Source organism: Ammodytes marinus (assembly GCF_949987685.1).
Source record: "Ammodytes marinus genome assembly, chromosome: 21".
Taxonomy (NCBI): Eukaryota; Metazoa; Chordata; class Actinopteri; order Uranoscopiformes; family Ammodytidae; genus Ammodytes; species Ammodytes marinus.
This window is the reverse complement of record NC_137225.1, coordinates 15,448,377-15,467,731: the sequence shown is the minus strand read 5'-3', so window position 1 is coordinate 15,467,731 and position 19,355 is coordinate 15,448,377. Positions and strand designations below refer to the sequence as shown.

At 43.4% G+C, this 19,355-nt stretch overlaps 2 protein-coding genes across 6 annotated transcripts; one reads left to right on the top strand and one right to left on the bottom strand.

Moving 5' to 3' along the window:
* Positions 1 to 1,040: 1,040 nt before the first annotated feature.
* On the bottom strand, positions 1,041 to 9,087 carry spice1 (spindle and centriole associated protein 1). Of its 4 annotated transcripts, none has more exons than XM_080050626.1 (18): positions 7,701 to 9,087; positions 7,499 to 7,597; positions 6,813 to 6,860; positions 6,461 to 6,601; positions 5,915 to 6,017; positions 5,628 to 5,746; positions 5,423 to 5,490; positions 5,050 to 5,192; positions 4,820 to 4,945; positions 4,456 to 4,727; positions 3,823 to 3,954; positions 3,596 to 3,722; positions 3,126 to 3,221; positions 2,560 to 3,032; positions 1,783 to 1,957; positions 1,628 to 1,691; positions 1,254 to 1,317; positions 1,041 to 1,170 (listed from the first exon to the last, which is right to left on the bottom strand). In XM_080050626.1, the coding sequence occupies exons 2-18, from the start codon at positions 7,595 to 7,597 to the stop codon at positions 1,114 to 1,116; spliced, it is 2,307 nt and encodes a 768-aa protein (XP_079906752.1). In that variant the 5' UTR covers positions 7,701 to 9,087; the 3' UTR covers positions 1,041 to 1,113. The 4 variants fall into 4 exon arrangements, with proteins under 4 accessions (XP_079906752.1, XP_079906751.1, XP_079906753.1 ...); XM_080050625.1 differs by having other exon boundaries at positions 7,801 to 9,087; XM_080050627.1 differs by having other exon boundaries at positions 2,560 to 3,029; positions 7,801 to 9,087.
* Positions 9,088 to 11,411: 2,324 nt separating this feature from the next.
* Positions 11,412 to 18,376, top strand: shisa2b (shisa family member 2b). Of its 2 annotated transcripts, none has more exons than XR_013845420.1 (3): positions 11,412 to 12,377; positions 16,342 to 17,144; positions 18,137 to 18,376. XR_013845420.1 is itself a non-coding variant. In XM_080050325.1 (3 exons), the coding sequence occupies exons 1-3, from the start codon at positions 12,086 to 12,088 to the stop codon at positions 18,165 to 18,167; spliced, it is 885 nt and encodes a 294-aa protein (XP_079906451.1). In that variant the 5' UTR covers positions 11,412 to 12,085; the 3' UTR covers positions 18,168 to 18,376. The 2 variants fall into 2 exon arrangements, 1 of the variants encoding a protein (XP_079906451.1); XM_080050325.1 differs by having other exon boundaries at positions 16,342 to 16,903.
* Positions 18,377 to 19,355: the final 979 nt, after the last annotated feature.

Here is a 19,355-nt window from a genome sequence, read left to right as displayed (position 1 = left end):
GAGTTATAAAGCATATAACTGAAAAACAAAGCTAAAGATTTGGATTTGACATATGTACATTATTTTGCCATTATTTTACTGGTCCGGCCCTCTTGAGATCAGAGAGGCTGTATGTGGCCCTCGAACCAAAATGAGTTTGACACCCCTGGTTTACATGGTGCAGTCTGGTTCAGCTTCTTCACTCACTGTTTGTCACTAATGAATGACTCCACGTTGCCATCTACTGACATTGGGATGAGGTGCACTATTTTCTCCTGCTCGCACACATGAATACATGTCCGATTGATGAGTGCAAAACTTAACAAATTTACTTGGAGATAAAGTACAATTAGGTATGTTTGTGTGCATGCATGGCTCAAATGAACAAAGAAACAATACTTAAAAATTAGGATAAAGGAAGCAAGATGGAAAGCACCAACCAGTGATAGTGCAAGTACAAGTTATTTTGCTTTATCATATGTGCATGGGCCAGTTGAACTAGATTGTCTGTATGAATTTTTAAGAAAAAAAAACCCACAGAGACACTCAGTCAAGTTATTTGTGTTCATATTAATTATCTTTTTTTGGGTATTATAAATAGACACAAGAGGGCATACTTTAATGAAAGAAACAGTACACAGGACGATTTTTCCTCCTCCGGTACTCTGTCACTTGTGCTCCTTTTTCTAAACGACTTTTTGGCACGCAGTTCCCTTTCAAAAAATACAAATCAAACACAAACACACTGAAACTTAAGTGATAAACATGCCTCGGAGACGTGGAAAAACAGACTGTAACTAAACTAAACCACGGGCACAGAAACAAGAAAACAGGAAGTCTAACCACAATCAGTTTGGACCTTCATGCAGGATTAGATGAAACTGATGTCTACGATGTTTAGAAGGCAGGACACGTTACATATGAGCACAATATGAATCATTAAAGCAACGTGATTAAACGAGTATCAATAACACTCAATGTCGAAGATAGTAACAGTGTGTGCCATACAAAAAACAAACAGGGATGAGAAGAAAACCCAAAGTCCGTTAAACATTGTCATTCCTTTATTTAAAAAATGCATAGATGAAATATTAAAAACACAGGCTATAAATGTCCTAAGGTTGAAGCTTCTTGTCATCTCACATGAGCGGACAAAGAAAACCAGCCCTCTCGCTCCCTCGGTTTCTCCATCTGTTGTGGAAAAACAAAATATCATGTCATAGAGTACTTCAATGTAATCTTGTGTGTGTATGTGTGTGTGTGTGTGTGTGTACCTTTGATTGGCCAACCCCTGTTTCTCTTCCAAGACTGGGGGAAGAAGCTGCAGAACCAGCACTGCTGCAGGACAGAAATATAATCGTCATGTAAAGTCTTAACTTTATGGATGGATTTTTTTTTTCTTTAAGGAATAGTTCACTTTTTTTTTTTTTTTTTAGCTTGGGTTCAAGACAAGGAGACATAAACCATTCCTTTACCTGTGTGTGCATTTTTGGAGAATAATTGGTAATTAGCTTAGCTCAAATACTCATAGTCAATGGGAAGTATCAGACCTACTCTACACTACAGCAGACAGTCAGATGCTTTTTGTTCCTTCTCTTGAGAAAACAAAATAAAAATATCGTCCGCTCAGGTTAAAATAGCCCCTGACCGTCTCTCAGCACCGCCAGTCTGGAACAGGATATCTTGTGCAGCTGGCAGCTCTGGACTTCCTCCTTCAACAGTAATGATATAATAATTATAATTTGTTATAAGAGTGACAGGTCATACAGGTGGATAGCAAGATGTCAGATTGAGGCAGCGTACCTGCTGAATGCGGGCTGAAGGCAGAACGAGGGATGGGAGAATGAGAGGGAGAAACACTTTGCTTCTGCTGGTCAATGAGCTCCAGCAGACGCCCCCTCGCTGCTGCACTTTGTCTGTTTAGCTCAAGGAGGCGCTGTTCCACACTGCTTACACTGGAAGGGTTTGGAGATGGCCCCTGAGCAGGAAAAGAAAGAAAAAAGAGAATCTTGGCTGCGTTCCAATAAACAAACTTCCCTACCATTTAGTATGGTAGAAAAAGATTTAGGACGTCCCAATACATGATGCCATACAGCATGCTGAAAAATACCTGGATGTCCTACTACATCCTGTCGTTATTTTTAAGAGTTATTATTTTTAAGAGTGGATATCAGCATGCTTTTTTGGCAGTTCTAACCCTTAATCCACTGCGCAGCGGAAGTTAAGTCACATCGGACAGAGCCTCTGAATGAGAACAACCAGCAAAGGGACGGATATATAAGAAAGAGTGTATATGTACAATAAGTATACTATGTACCAATTGTAAGCATACTCCATCCAAACTACTTGCTTTTTATGGACAGGTGCACTATGTAGTAGTAGGGTAAAAAGAGTATGCTATATGGAAAAAAGCTAATCCTGTGTGTTCAGATTGGTGGAGAAACCTCTCCTATCTTTCGCTTTTAGCTCCAAGCAAAATCTCAACACAATTCAAAAGAAAGCTTTACGTTTCAAGTGCATCAGCAAAATGAATGTTTGGTGCGTAAGCTTTATTTTGCTAAACCGAGACATTAATCTCACCTGATCAGTTTGTTGGTCTCCTTCAGCAGTCGTGCCTTGCCGGCTCCTTCTCCCGCTGCTGCTGCTGCTGCTGCTGGACACAGAGCCCCTCCTCTCTACAAACCTCTGTGTTGTGACTCTCCCCGTGCTGCCGGAGCGCCAACTCTTCTGCCCGTCTGTGCTGCTAGGCCAACCTCCTCCTCCTCCTCCTCCTCCTCCTCCTCCTCTGACCCCCGACACCGCAAGGCTCCTGGCCTGGGTGAGCTGTGCCTTTACCAGGTGGTTCTGTCTCCTCAGCTCAGTGATCTCAGCCAGCATGGCCCCCGGAGAGATCTGGGTGCTGATTGGGTCGGGGCTGAGTGACATTGAGGAAGTGGAGGGCAGGCTGCTGAGAGGAAGGCTGGTGAGGCTGAAGACTGAGCTATTGACGTCATCCCGGCAAGGCAACACATCGACGGGGGGGAGGTCCTTGTGCAGCGGTATGGGAGGAGCTGCTGGAGAAGAGGTGGGAAAAGCAGCTGATTGAGTTAAGGTGGAACAAGGGCATTTGGCTGATATCAGGAGGCTAAAAAGAACCGAGATGTTACCAGGAATTTGTTGCCAGTTGTCTCTCTGACAAGGGGGGGAGAGCAACACAGCAGGAGGAACAGGCCCTTGCTCAGCAGCTGCTGCAGACTGACACACTGTTAACATATGCCATGTGAAAAACAATTAGGCACAATTTGCTCTATGAATATCCATACACAGATAAGGGATGGGACCAATCCGATATCTGGTCCAATATGTCTGTAATCCAGTAATCTGATATCGCACTGAAGACACAAAGCCAATTAATTATTTTGTTTTATGTGACTGTGTTTCTTGAGTGACATTTTTAAAGATCACTCACTCTTTGTTTTTGCAGCATAACAATAAAGCCCTAATTAATTTATCACGTTCAGATTTAGGAAGCAGCCAAAGCTTATGTTAAAGGCCATTTTGATTTGTGGATATTTATTTATTTATGCATTCTTGGACATCAATTTCTAACACAGATACTCAAACACAATGAATGAACCTGTGGCTTTGACGTCAGAGTCTTGCGGTGGGTCAGTTTGTGCCTCTAGTAGACCAAGTCCCCCCATCACCAACACCACTGTATCCACCTTCTGCTCCAGCTCTTCTGTCCGCTGCTGGAACCCGGCCTGAGAGGAACCAGCAGACAAAGAAACATGATCCATCATTCAGAATTGGAAATTGGACCATAAAGGAGTGTCTAGAAACATGTGGTAACGTCTGCGTCACCTGCCGGGCTGCAGCCTCTTCTCTCAGAGTCATGGTCTCGGCTGTGAGAGCGTCGATCAGCCCGCGCTGCTCTTTCAACATCTCCTCCGTTCTTCTCCTCTCCTCTGCCGCTCGCCGAGATTCCTCTTCACTCTGAGGACGTTTCAATTCAAAGTCATGAAATGAAGGATGCTCCAGCACACGGTCACCCATCAAAGCTGGTCAGTATTGAGCTAAAACAGTGAGGCTGACAATAGCAGTATATTTGCAGGTTTTAGCCCCCCCTGCTTCAAAATCATGTATTTGATATTACTGCTATCATTTTACAAAGTATGTTGTGTCCATTTACATTTCTGATGGAGAAGCACTTTGCTTTTTATAAATTAGATGTATGAAGGCTGTCTGAAAAGAAGGAGACACTAAGTGGGAAAGTGTTTTTTTTTTGCATGTGCTTTCTAGTGAAGGGGTTAAATCCTGCAAAACACTGGAATGGTCCTTTGATTTCAGCTTTCGTCTTGAAGCAGTACATTTTATATTGTTTGGACACAATGAGTAAACATCTTGAACCCTCAATGAAACCAGCAAAATGCCTCCATACATATCGACACATAGGAGGGATTGAAAAAAGAAGAAGAAGAAGAAGAAGCATATTACCTGTTTGAGGAGGTTCACTAAACGTCCTATAGTAGACACCAAACCGACAGAGAATCCAGTCAGGCTTTGATTTCTGTGTGGTTTTGGACTCTCTGCTGAATATGTCTCCGTGTCAGGACTCAGAGTTTCCAAGTCCCGCTCCACCTGACCCAACATGGCCTGCAGCAGACCCAGACTGGACTGGTCCCCACCCAGCGAGGTAACAGAGGAGCCGTCCAGCACAGTACTGTGAGGAACACACTTTCTGCTCCTCCTGGTGCGACTACTCATCCCTGAAAAACACAAACAATTATACCATTCAGTTCCTCTTTGTGAAAAAACACAGTGAAATGTTACCAAGACACGGATACGTTCCGGCGCTTACCTGACTGGTTAAGAGGCATCTCAGGGTTCAGGACCTGACTAACCAGGACTGATGGTTCTTCCTTATTGTCTTCTGACAGGCCTCGTCTGGACCGAACACGCTTAACAGCCACTGTGGCATTGAGAGCTAAAACAAAGGTGGGATGAGTTTATATATAGAAAACATATGATGACTGCATGAAATGAAATAAAGTTGTCATGCTTCTTCTACTCCTTGTCGTTTAATGTTACCCGTTTGGTCTGGTGCTCTGCCTGACGTGCAGGGGGTTGAAGGAACATGTTCTCTGTCTGCCTGGTCACAGATGGGACAATGGATTTTGTGTGGCAGTGACAATCTACCCCGAGACCGTTCCTTCATTTTGCGTACATTTGCCCTGTGTAAAGCAACACAAGTCAGTTTCAGTGGGTTAGAGTCCCACGGTAATAGTTAAAATCCTGTTTCACATTTCTTTGGCTTTTCTAGTGTCTATTCTATACTTGATGTATTTCACGCCCCTGTAAAGCACTTTGAATGGCATTGTGTCTGAATTGTGCTATATAAATAAACTTGCCTTGCCTCTTATCCCAGATTGTGGTGGTGCATTCTACTTTACGGGTAGCTTACCTTTTGATCACATGAGTGGTATCTTCATCACTGTAGTCTTGATCTGAAGCTTCTAGTTCATTAAGAGCCTGGAAAGTACCATTGTTTACATGCAAACACATTAATACAGAGCCAACTGTTATATTACCTACTATACGTATATTATTGTCAAGAAACAGTGAAACATAAATGGATGAACATTATCTTGGCACACACATTAACAGACCTGTTGGTCCATCATAGACTGGCTGAGCAGTGACAGCTGAGTTGGAGGATCTGGTCTCTGGAGAACAGGCAGCGCTGAGTCACAGTCACAGTCTGGAGCCTTTGTCACACTGGGGTGCCCTGTGGAAATACACAAACCAGTGCATACAATTAAAAATCAACGTGATCAAAAGTCTTGTCCTAATGGTACGTGATCTACCGGCACGCTCCATTTTGTCCATATTTTAGACATTTATCGCTGCATTTAAGTATCTATAGACATGGCAGAGTGGATTAGAAGCCCTCTACCCGTCTGCCTGCGTGGAGCATCTCCAAACAAGTCTTTGACCACAGCCATGGCTCTGTCGGAGCGAGCCAGCACGTCCTGCAGCAGCAGCTGATCTGAGAACACCTGCAGCAGCAAAACACACCATCACCACCAGCGGAAAAAGCACTGTGGTAAACTCTGCACCAGGTTTCATTTACATTTTTTTGTTTCTATTCAACAAGCAAAGCTATATTTCTCCTTCTAAAACAAAAAATCCCTGTGTAAGCAAAGATACTAAAGGTAAATTATACACACACACACACACACACACACACACACACACACACACACACACACACACACACACACACACACACACACACACACACACACACACACACACACACACACACACACACACACACACACACACACACACACACACACACACACACACACACACACACACACACACACACACACACACACACACACACACACACACACACACACACACACACACACACACACACACACACACACACACACACACACACACACACACACACACACACACACACACACACCTCCCTGATGATGCTGAGGCTGGTGTGGTCCAGAGGTGCTGGGCTCCCAGGGTGTCTGAGACGGCGTTGTAGGGCTTTCTCTCTTAGCTCCCACTGAGCCGCAGTCTTGTTCTGGGATTTGTGGATCTCATGTCGATGGTTCTGAAGCAGGAGCAAACAATCAGACAAACGGAAATGGGCTGGAAATAACCGTTTTAAATGTTTCAGTACCTTCATTACACTAAAATGATGTTCAGGTGCTATCACAATGTTTGATATATTGATGAATATGAATTAGTTCTAAGTGCTGCTTCTGCATACTAGCCTAGTGAAAAAAAGCACTACTGAAGAAGCACATGTTCAAACACCTTACCAGCTCCGCAGGTGTAAGCTTGTGCACGGACAGGTCATTGACAGTGCCCTGAAAACAACAACAGAGGGCTGTCAATACTTATTATACAGAGCTTCTGCAGTTCAAGACAAGTTAGGTTTAAGACTGTTTAATGTAACTTGCTATGAAATGTAAGTCCTTCTTTAAAATAACACCAATTTAAGGTTGTAACATAAAACAAGACTTTTGGTCAATTGAAAGAGTAATATGATCTACTTCAAATATTGAACATAATGTTATTATTTTACTTCACGTCATTCAAAAATCACAACTAAAAAGCCAGTAATAATAATGATATGCTATATAATGCCATCTCCCTTAATGTGTTAATGTGAGAGGCATTTGTAAATTATTTTAGAAAAAAAAAGTTTTAAAATTGCAACATCAGGAAAAAACTGTTTATAAAATTGCACTTCCCATGTCTTAGCATTTGTAAGACATAACACGTGTTGATTGAATGCATTTTAATAGCAATTAAGGCATATTTTTAAGGATCTGCAGAAACCCCGTTATTTGCATTCAGACAGCTGTCCAATAGATAATAAAGTGTGCATAGTTACTGAGTTAAGAATGAATCCCTTAAGGCTACAAAGTACATGACAACGTAACTTAACTAAACTCTAACCGAGTAGTATTCACTCTTCATACATGTCCAGTAGCCTACTCACCACCCACTCTCTTTTAGGAGCTGCTGCTACCTTCTTGGGGCGAACAGGCCTTTTTCCTTTGCCTTGTTGCTGAGGACGCCCCACTTTCACAAACGACATCTGCTCACAGACGACATGCATGCAAACATTAGTCTTATGGCTTCAAAGTGAAAACAAAGCGTTGTTTTATCTTAACTGCGGTAGTCTCCTCTACAATAGTTACCGGTATTCGTCCACCTGTTATTTTAGCTGTTTGTTTTCTAGGCTCCACTCAGGCTGCTTAAATGCGAGTTGACAAAGCTAAATGTAAAAAGAACACTTACGTTTTAGGTTGCGAAGCCAGAGTAAGTTGTGTAAGAGAAGCGTATTAGTTAGGTGGTATTACATTTTCCCACCACAGCTTAGAGGCTAACGAAGTTGAATAGCATCAAAAAAATCTCCTCCCCAGTTTGTTGTGTGACACAGTTTTAAACATGGACCTATAAAGAAATGGACAGCGGACTGAAAACCGTTGGAACGTTGAAGCCATTCATTCCTCTGAAAGCTGCTCATTGGCGCAGGGCAACCATACAGGAAGTATTCCTTCCGCGGTACACGGTGCCAACACGCCCCTAAAGCGTGACGCGCAGTGCACGTTTCACTGACGTTCTTGGATGAAGAAAGCAGTGTAACAGTCTAATATGTCCATGCCGTAAACTAAGCTGAAGCTAAGCGGAGACGAGCACAGTTGTATTGTTTATCTACCATGGAAGTATACATTACATATCCCCGATGATTCTCTGTATGTAATCGTAAAATAACATCCCGTTGTTGTTAAGTAATATAGTGATTCACAAGTTCTAAACGAAGACTCCTCCTGCCAACAGGGCAGCACTATTAGCTAATGTAAGCTAAACCAGCTAGTGGGTTAGCGCTGTTTTCGTAGCGTGTGCTGTTAGGTAGTGAGCAAAGTTCTTAGTGCTCTATTGAAATAAAGCAAACAAATGTTCAAATGCCAAAGTGAGCTTTTTAAAGTTTAATTATAAGACCGAATGTGTGGTTGTCAAAGCAATTGCCTAATCAGAATGGGAACAGCAACGAAGTTGGAGTAGCCTATACCAACATAATTAATTACAATACACAACATTGTTAACTGTCATACGTAACAAGCAACTGCAAATTAAAAACCAACGTAACTGAAATGGTTATATTACACTAACAATGTTATAAAAATTACGTAGGACTCCCATAATCATTCAATTAATCAATACATCCGTGCCTGTTACAGGCATTTGATGTGTTTTGGTGTTTTCCACACCATGGGTAGCGCAAATGGCATAGTACCCTTAGAGATTATTAGAGCTCATCAGCACAGCTGGAGGTGATAGTGAGGCTGCCGCTGGATGAGCAACTAGTTTTTGTACATGATCCCGTAATGCACCCATCCTTTGCCTATGGATCTTTTGAATAAATGGATCAATATATGGTGAATCGCAATGATCGCAAGCAGAGGAACGTGAGAGTTGAGCTCACGCGACTAACAGCTGAACCAGTCTACAAATCCCTCGGCGAGTAATGTTAAAAAGTCACATGCCTAAAATCATCAACGTCCTTCATGTTAAGTAAAAGGAAAAACCTCAGACACGAGAAGTTAATGGAGCCCGAGCCTCGCACTGAAAGAGTCATGGACCTATAAAGAAACACTGAGCCCTCTCGGAGGCCGGAGCAGAAAACCGAAACATTTGTTTCACTACGACTCTATTCAGCTGGCCACGGCTGCCCACCCCTCCTCCTCCCGCGAAAACAAACTGAAAGACGTTGAAAGCCGTTGGGCTAATAAAACGCTTGAGGTGGCGTTTTTAGATGAGAAAACTTCAGTTTTATTAGTACATGGTCTAAAGATAAGTATGAGCCTATGATTGATATCCAGAAAAAATTTGCGGAGACACAATCTTGTTCGCCGTTGTATTGGGGTGGACGGGAAAATCTGCCTCTGGGCTCCATGGAAAATAAGCTCCCCATTCACAGCATGCAGTACTAATGGGTTGGCCACTAGTCCATGCTGGTTGCTCGGAGAAGGCAGCATCCTGGGGGCCTGGTTTTAAACAGTTGCGCGCCACTTCCTGTGCTGTTGCTACGGACACTGCTTCACGGTGGAGCATGATGGGAAATGAAGTACAGACGAGAAGAAGGCGGAAGAGGAATCCTTTAGCAAAATAAAAGTAGCCAATTAAATTTACAGCACAATGGCCTTTGTTAGTGTCAAGACATTATTATTTTTATTTAAATGTTACAGCTCCTAGAATTGGTGGTAATTGTAGCTATAATATATGTGGCTAATATATTTTGAAATGTAGGACTAGTTAAAGTACGCAATTCAGTATTCTTTGATTAGGCCTTAGTGGAAAACAGTCCATCACTGTTTTTAAAAGTAAAAGTAGAGCATTCACAGTAGACCTACATACTAAAAGTAAAAGTCTTCATAATGGCAGAATGGCCTCTGTAATTATTTTTATCATTAACCTACATATTGTATTATTATTATAAATGCATGGAGCAGTGTACATAGGCCTATTTGTAGCAAAGCACTGAACTTTCTCATGGATTAGGACAACATTTAAATACTGAATATAGTACAGGAACTAGAAACATATTTTACTTTAGTGCAGTTCTTGTGTAAATGCAGGCTATATTACATCTCACCACTGTTCATTATATTATAATGCATGATATTAAAATGGTAGGTTTTGTGTATAAATGCTTAGCCTGAAACCTCTAGTGGACTAAAAAGTAGGCTATTTGCCTCCTAAATATGGTAAGAGTTATTAGATAGCATATGGAAAGATACTCAATGAAAATAAAAAACGACCTCTTTGTATTCTACAAGCCAGCAGATCCAGAGAATATTAAACCACTGGGTATTGTCTAAAATACATTTTGAATGTAATGCTAATCCAAATTACATTAATAGGCTAACTACTTAACTACTAGTAGGCCTAGGGCATAATAAAAATATTTAGAGGATTTCTAACTGAATGTAGCCAATCTTCATATTCTCTTAACTGTTGTTGTGCAGAATCATTGTTTGTACATAGGACCTTGATTGTATTCTATAATTCTATTATAATAATAATGGAATATAAGCCAAAGTTTTGCTCGATTATGATAACCTTGAAACACCCCTCAGGTCTCTGTAAAACTTTAATCGTTTTCTTTTGGTGTTGCAGGATGAAAATAAGTGAATATCTGGAATCTCCACTAGATGGCAGTGTCACCACGTAAATTCGTTTTGGGCATGGGAGGCTTGCCTGCACGAGCAGTGCCACTGCCACACAGCCAACACTTCAGTTGCTTTTCAACAGGATACAACTGACCTGTCACCTGAGAGGCATTCAGCTCAAAGCAGCTCAGCCTGGACACCTCTAACTGAAATGTGGGGCAACTGCCCAAAGCAAATCTCTGATTATGTTTAGAAGAGAGAGACGCTGCAAGAAGCCAGCAACAATAGCATATTCGATGTGCTTACTATCAAAATAAAATGATGGTTTTGTAAATATTTTTATCAGTGGTTGACTTTGAAGAATAGGGCTTATTGACCTTGAAAGTCATTGACAAAAACATATTCATTGTTGATAGCTATCAAGTGAAAAGTTTTCTCAAGCAGATCTAAAGAAGAAAATATGACAATTAGCCAGGTAGCCGTGGGCTGCGGGACTGAAAGATACTGTGAGAAAAAAAGTTTTATTGTTTTGTAATAATGTGAATTATTTACTTTTTTGCTATGATAGGTCCATTAAAAAACGTTTTTATTTAAATGAAGTTTGAAATTGCACATTTTATTCTGTATTTTGGAGGTTTTAACCGGAAGTTTGCATCTTACTCTTTGCATCTTGACACTGGTAGTCCCTTCACTTTATTGCTCTACTGAGGGGTATGTGTGTTTGCACGCCCCTCTCACTCTGATGCAACGTAGCAAAGGCTCTGCGCGCTTTAGTTCAATCAAGACTTCACTGACCCAGACTTTGGCTGTCTGTCTCCTGACACCCAACAATGCAGGCCAATCCAACAAGGCTGGACAAAAAGTTTTCTGTGCGCACGGGTCTGGCGGTGAGAGGGTCTCGGAAGTGACAGCAGCATCATGGATCAGGCTACAAGTGTTTCATCCACCGCGTCCCCGTGGAAGTCCGTTTGAAGAGTCAGAGGGAGACATGACCAGCGTCGCTGCGGTGCCAGAGGAGATCATCTAGTCTTTCCATACTGGATTTTAGGACACGCTCTGAAGTTTAAAACAACTGGAGTATCAGTTGGGTTTGAGGCTATATCATTGTTGTGACAACTTTTATTTTTAACACCACCTACTCTAACTTTTGGATAATTGCTTACACACTGCGGAGTCACTTTTGGAGACCTTGGATCTGAAATTACGCACGGAGTTTCTCTAACAAATGACAGCTTCTAAGTGCTCTGTTGCGCCCTCACTTCACCCCCATCTACTCCCCGTTTCGCACCGATCCACTGCATCACCCCCCTCACCGGGTTAGCATAGACGCTGGCGAGAGAAAGCCTCTCTGTCCGTCTGTCTCCCTCAGTCAGTGCGCCAACGTGCGGCCACGGGCCACCTGGCCCAGGATGTGGAGAGGAGGTTTCACCGTGATTGTGACTCTACTCCTGGTCATTATCGACGTGAAAGCCAGTGGGGAGTATTGCCACGGCTGGCAAGACCCCCAGGCCGGGTGGAAAGAAGGCTTCCAGTGCCCGGAGAAGATCGACCAGGAGGACGCGATCATCTGCTGCGGGAAATGCGAGCTGCGCTACTGCTGCGCCAGCAAGGACGCACGGCTGGATCAGGGGAGCTGCGACAACGACCGGCAGGCTCAGGAGCCCGGGACAGAGAGCAAGGAGAACAAGGACTCCAGTGCAGGTATAAGCCCACAGCTTCTACTTATTCAGCAACTTCTTTCAGCAAATAATAATAATCATAATGGTCATAAGTCAATATAATAAATAGGCTAGATGTAATAGATATATTTTCAGACAAGACAAAATGGTGCATACGGGATCAACACATAAAAAATGGTCACAATAAAAGCCTGCAATTTTTTCACTTGGACTTCTGTCAGACAAAGCCGTTAAAATATGTCAAAAGACACTAAAGAAAGCTTTGTTTGAATTCCAATCCAAAGAAATTGAGGCTAATAGAAAGTAATTTATAAATATGCTAAGTTGATTAACGCCATGCACAGGATGTCTTAAATTCGATAACGTAATCGCAGACCTATTACAAGCTTCGGTTTCCCCCCATAAAGCCAGCGGTCCCACAATATCTCCCTGTTACGAGGGTTCATCTGTTGCATGTCTGCCCCTGTTGGCACCGACAGCTGCACAGGAGACAGCGGCAGACTCCTAAAAAAAAGAAAAAAAATCCTAGTTAACTGCACTCACAAATGGCAAACTGTGTGCCCTGCTGCACTTATAAATAGCCGTGTTTGTTCTGGCCTGTAACAGTGCGAGTGGGGGCCGGGCTCAGATCACGCTGTCCCCACGGGGATCAAGTTTGGACTTGACCGGATCTTGGACAGTGGTTCACCAGAGGCGCTGACAGCTTGGCACATAAAAAAACCACACACACACACATATCGCGTTATGTATCATTTCCTCCTGGCTGTCACCCTCCTCACTGCAAAGTATCTAGTGTCTTTGGGCTTTCAAGGGATTCACACTCGTATAGCTCATAGGAACTGCATATAAGAGAAGCAACATATAACATTATAATAGTGGATTAAGTAACAACACAAACTTCTTTCTCCACACATTGGCTGCACATTCAAGTTGCTTACATTCCCATACATTCTTCTACCATAAAGCCCCTTGAACCTGCGTCATATCTCCAATAAAAGATCAACAAGTAGATAACAGCACTGGAGAAAAATGGAGCAACATGTGGACATGAAAAGGCAATGCAGACTTTACCACGTACTTCCCTGGAGGAATATTATGCCCTCTTTTTGGAGCTCCAGCTATAATCTGTCATTTGCTAAGACAATAATGCCTTATCACTGCAGGAAGAGGTGTATATATTTCATACAGTGGCATGTAGCCAAAATACAGTAAGTTAAAGAAAAGCTGCTTTTTTCCCACACACACACACACACACACACACACACACACACACACACACACACACACACACACACACACACACACACACACACACACACACACACACACACACACACACACACACACACACACAAACACACACAAGAGGAGGTATTTTAGTCATAAAAGGCCTTGTTCCGTTCATTTCTCATATGCTAGCAACCTATTAATCATCTGGACAAGAAACACAATGTGATGTCTATGGATAACAGACAGGAAATTATTAATGTGCTAAACTTGAAGGAGCATATGGTATTTAGGAACAGGAGAATGCCCGTGGGACGGCCCAGGGAGACAAGGGGGAGTCCAGCCAGCCAGCCACACAAAGGACTGTGCCCAAAACAAGAGATTAAGAAGGGGGGAGGCTTGCTGTCACTGGGGCAGGGCTCAACTGCAGCAACAGGTGTGGAAGAGTGACAGGGAACAATGGGAGAGTTTCAGCCACCATGTGCACGAGATGAGATGATCAGAAGCAAGACGAAAAGAAAGTGGGAAAGAAATAAAGTACTCTATGTGCAACAGTTATGCCCAGTTAAACCCAGCAGGTTTCATTTGTGGTGAATTGTAATAACTTGATCCTGAAGATGTTCATTTAGTGTCAAAGTCTAACTTTTACTCAAGTTTGAATAGTCATTAAATACCCTTAAAACAATTGACCTTCCCATAAGCCTCAGCTGTTGCCTACTTTTTGGTTGGCGCTAAGTAGCAAATGTTAGAATGCTAACACACTAAACTAAAAAAGTGAACATGTAAACACATAGTACCGGTTATCATTGACATTGTTAGCATGCTGACATGAGTATTTAGCTCTAAGTACAGCCTGCAGACTTACTAGCATGATTGTTCACAACCTCCTAGATTTATCTTGAACCATTGGACTGATCTCTACAAACAGAGTGTGAAGTAGTTCAAACGTGCTCCTCCTTGAGCAACAGTAAAACACTGCACGAGTAACAATTAAAACAATGTTTTTTGATACCTTAAGCAAATTTGACTGAAAATACTTCTGTACTTTTAATTGTAACAAAGTATTCATAGATATGAGTAGCATACTTCCCCCACCGATGTATTTGCTGAACTTTAAGTGGCACCTTTTCCCACCCTCCAACACTGATTTACAGTAGGCCTACAGCAGTTTGGAAAGGAGCTCCGCAGTTAAAGCAGGGATCAAGTAACACAAGACAAAAGTTTTTTTTGCAAATACTAATCCTCATCAGCCAGGCAGGAAAAAAGGGGAGTGGAGGCCGAGTTGTTGAGGTGGATGCCATATAAGTGCTGGAAAAGAGGGCAATGGAAGGCTCCCTTTACTTGTAACTTATATGTGTTGCCATAGAAGATTTCCTGTTAAAAACCTGTTTACTGCAAGGTGTGTAGTTTTTAGGGATGCTGGCCTCTGAAGTTGACACCGCTTGTTGTCAAAGGGAAATGGGTCAAGGTCTTAGTTTTTTTTCATGTCCTGACCTCCCTTGCCTCCTAGACTTACCGCATCCGCCAATGAATGCCCCACCAGCTCTTAACTGGTTTCAGGCAGTAATCCTTTTTGATACCCTGCAACTTTTGATGAGCAATTTGGAAAAAAAAAGTTTCTTAAGGCTGCAATGGATGCATTTCAAAGAGTCAAGAGACAAAAGGAAACTGGAGCCAGTTGCCATATCTCTCTCTCTCCCTCACTGGCATATGGTTACACCTCATAACACATGGGCACATTCAGAGCAGCAAAATAACTACACCCTGTGGGAACAATTAAACACAACCAATAGCTTGTAATGTAACATGGTGGTTATCGTCTTTTGTAAGGTGTTTTTGAGAGCCTTACACGGGAGGAAAACACCTCAGGAGTGAGCTCACTTTGCCCGTCACCCTGATTCTGCCCAAAAAACATTCACTCCGTTATTCTTTAAGGAACGTTAATGTTGATGGGGTTTCAAAGTTGTTATTGGATCATCCCATAGCACATTTACAGACTGGAACAGGTATCCTCACATATAAAAGTGTCAGGATTTTGTTTAATGCTGCCTCTTCTATTTGACCTGGCAGATTGAACCTCCTATTGGAGGAATTGGGAATTACATGAGTGCCTTCTTTTGAGTCCAACTTGCTTGTTTTAAACAAAAAAGAAAAAAAAAGTCAGTGAAGAAGGAATTTATATTTTTATTTAACAAAGCTGAATTACCTTCCATTCAGCTACGTTAAATCATTCAACTCCAATACCCTTTCTTTAAACAGAAGCCACATGCTGTAGTTCAACGTGAGTAACTTATTTCCAAAGGGGTTGGCCATAAATAGCCAAAGAAAAAAGCGGGGTCACAAACGTGTGCTGGCAGCCTGCCTTAAGTCTGTCGTCCATGTTAACACACACACACAAGGTCTGCAGGGTCGAGGAGGCTGGGGACACAGCAGGGTGTTGAGGATTAAAACAGATCAAAACAAAGTTAATAACTGCTAATGAGAGCCTGGGACTCCCTGGGGACACAAACTCAGTGGACCTTCCATTCTTCTATTCCAGTCCAAACACTCCTCTCTCACCCTAGTCTTTTGTTTCACTGTCTCACCCAATGTCCACTCACATGTAGGAGCTTTGCCTGTGCAGAGAGGCAAGACGTGCATGAGTGTGTGAGATGGAATGGCTTTGAAGTTTACTGTTCAACTTAAAAGTCAGTGTTTTACCGCAAAAAAAAGTCTGTTTATTTTGTAATGTTAATTTGTTTTTTCTTCTCTCTGCACAGTGCCCATTTACGTGCCCTTCCTGATTGTGGGCTCAGTGTTTGTAGCTTTCATCCTGGTGGGCTCTGTGGTGGCTGTGTGCTGCTGCCGCTGCCTCCGGCCCAAACAGGAACTGTCATCAGGAGGGGCGTCTGGAGGCGGGGGTGGGGCCGGTGGCGGTCGCCTCTTGGAAACCATCCCCATGATGGCCAGCTCAGGAACGTCCAGGGGCACGTCGTCCCGCCAGTCCAGCACAGCCACCTCGTCCAGCTCCTCCGCCCCGCCTGTCACAAACCGCCCCGGGCCCCTTCCTCTCATGCGGGCCCAGGCCTCCTGCTGCCTGCCCCCTGACGCTAGCGTCTTCGTCAACATGCCCACCAACTTCTCAGTGCTCAACTGCCAGCAGGCCACGCAGATCATGCCTCACCAGGGCCAGTTCCTGCACCCGCAGTACATCAGCTACGCCCACCCCACCGCGGCCTACCTGGACCCCACTCAGGGAGGATACAGACAACTCCAGTCCCCCTGCCCTCCTACCGGTGTGTCCAGTGTCATGAGTGACCAGAAATACCCTCCAGTGACTGTGTGAGGAACTGCAGACCACTCACTCACCATTATGTTGTGAAGTTGAACCTGTGAGGGCTGCGCCAGAGACCTTTATGAGACACTGCCAGAATGGAAAAAGAAAGGCAGGGAGTCAGACTCAGATGAAGGACTCATAAAGCCGGCAGGGTCAGCCCTGCTATTGTGTGTGGAGTGTGTCTGTTTTAGTGTGTCATGTGATCTCTTGGCAAGTTGGAATGAGCTAAGCTCAGCCTACGAGGGGGTAAGATGGATGTACAAACAATTTTCTGGCTTGATGCAAAGACAAAACTGGATACGGGAGGGTTATACAGCCCAGATGGGTGATCAGGCACGGCTCACTGCAGCCTGCAGCTCCAATAAAGCCTGTGCATGTGTTTGTGTGTGTATATGAGAGTGAGCAAAAGATTTGTTGGCTCTTATGTGCTGGAATGAATGATGATTGGATGATGTATGACAACTGAACTGTATGGAAAGTGGATACTCAAGTAAAAAAATGTATGACCACATGCTGTGTTTATGCCATGTGCACATCTGCACTTGTGAATGGTTTTGAGTGGTTTAAACAATACCGTTTGTTTGTTTGTTTGTGTTGAAAGTGAAAAGATGTCTGTACTGTATGTGTGTGGGTGAGTGCAAAGTGTGGAGGGATGTGGTCGTATGAGTAACTGTGTGAGTGAACGGTGTGTAATGGGAAAGGCAGGTGGTGTGATGTGAAAGGCAGGCGCAATATCCCTGTAGGCCATTTAAAGTCTAATGAAGTGAACACAGGACATAGACTGTGACGCTCCAACCTACTATATAACCCCCCCCCCCCCAAACCTCCTTCTGCTGCCACCCAAAAAGTAGAAACACAAGAAAAGGAAAATAAAACCTAACTGTCCTGAGTGGAAACACACACACAGACCTGTGAAAAATTCAAATATTCGCGCTTGGCTGGCAGTTAATGTACCTGGCGAGTGTGTGACAGAGGAGGAGTGAGAGGCAGCTCTCTGGAGATTACAGAGTTAATTATACAGCACAACCTCTGCCAAATGCCCCGTTCACTACTCTCCTGTGAGAGGTTCGTGTGTGTGTGTGTGTGTGTTTGTATTTAACTCCAACAGTTCAGTGCTTGAGCACAGGGCACGGGCAACTCGAGGGCAGCTTTGAGTAATTATTTTCCACTTTAAAAGTCACAGAAATGGCTGCGACTGGTTACGAAAAAGTAAAAGTTGCCTTTTTTTCCCCTTACAGCCATTCTGTTGTGCAGCTGGGTGACTGGTAACTGAGTAACGTGCGTCTGGAGGAATGTGCTGCTCCACTGAGCGTGATGTCCCATAGAAGTGAGGCCGGTATGTTGGCGTACCTCATCTGTACTCCGAGCACAATGTCTGCAAGAAACAGCGTGTGACAAAACGAGAGTATCTGTAAAATGATGTGAGGAAAATCGGTCCAATATGGTGCAGGAGTATGAGGTCTACAAAATAAACAATTTTTAAACAGAAAGCAGTGTGTTGAGAGCTTGTGTGTTTTCAGTGTTGTACAACCTCCTTAAGCCAAAAAAACATAACAAGCAGCGCTTTGTGCCTTAATAGCGGATTCCTTTGCTGCCATTGCCCCCTCTGGATAAGTGATATTTACATACACACTTAACAAAGAAACAAATGCGTGCCGTGGATGGGTTTTACACACAGAACTGTCTCGGATTCCTAATCTCCTTGAAACACAAACACACTCACAGTTGAGCTATACGAAACACTAATTACAGCCGTTCACAGACAGCTCTACCACCCACAGAGGGCTCAACCATTACCTGTCATATCTCTCTGACTCACTCAGGAGGAAAAATAAAACACAACTATGGGCGGTTAAAAAATATGATGTGGAGGTGTAGTTCTGGTCGTCCCCCCAATCCATCCCCCCCACACACAAAAAAACTGGGCCACAGTAATGTAGAAAGCGGAGCTGGCCACTGGGGAGGAGTTGAAAAGCACAAATGTCTTTTTGGCTTGTGCTCATACGCGGCCCGATGGATTCTCCATACCAGAGCAGCTGTAGTCGGTTTGGGCTGGGCCGCGTCCAGGAAGGTGGGTGGGAAAGGGATCTCCAGTTGGATTCCAGTATCCAGGGACTGGGGGCTGTATTAATCACACTGTATTAAAAGCTCTCTCCTGAGCTTAAAGAGGGAGTGTAGGAGGGCTTTGACTGGTTATAATGAAATCCACAGAATCTCGTGTAGAAATTACCTTTTTGATCCATTTAAAAAGTTAACAATGTAACCCCATCACCTATTATGCAACAGCTTACAATCAAGACACAAAGACGTTTTGGTCAGGCCATGGATTGATTAGATTTAATGATTAGGACACTGATGGACAGCACCCCCTTCTTTCAGTCTCTTTGCATTCCTGAACTGGAGTGTCCTCAATGCAGAGCACAAAGACAATGGACTCCACATTCAGACATATTCCAG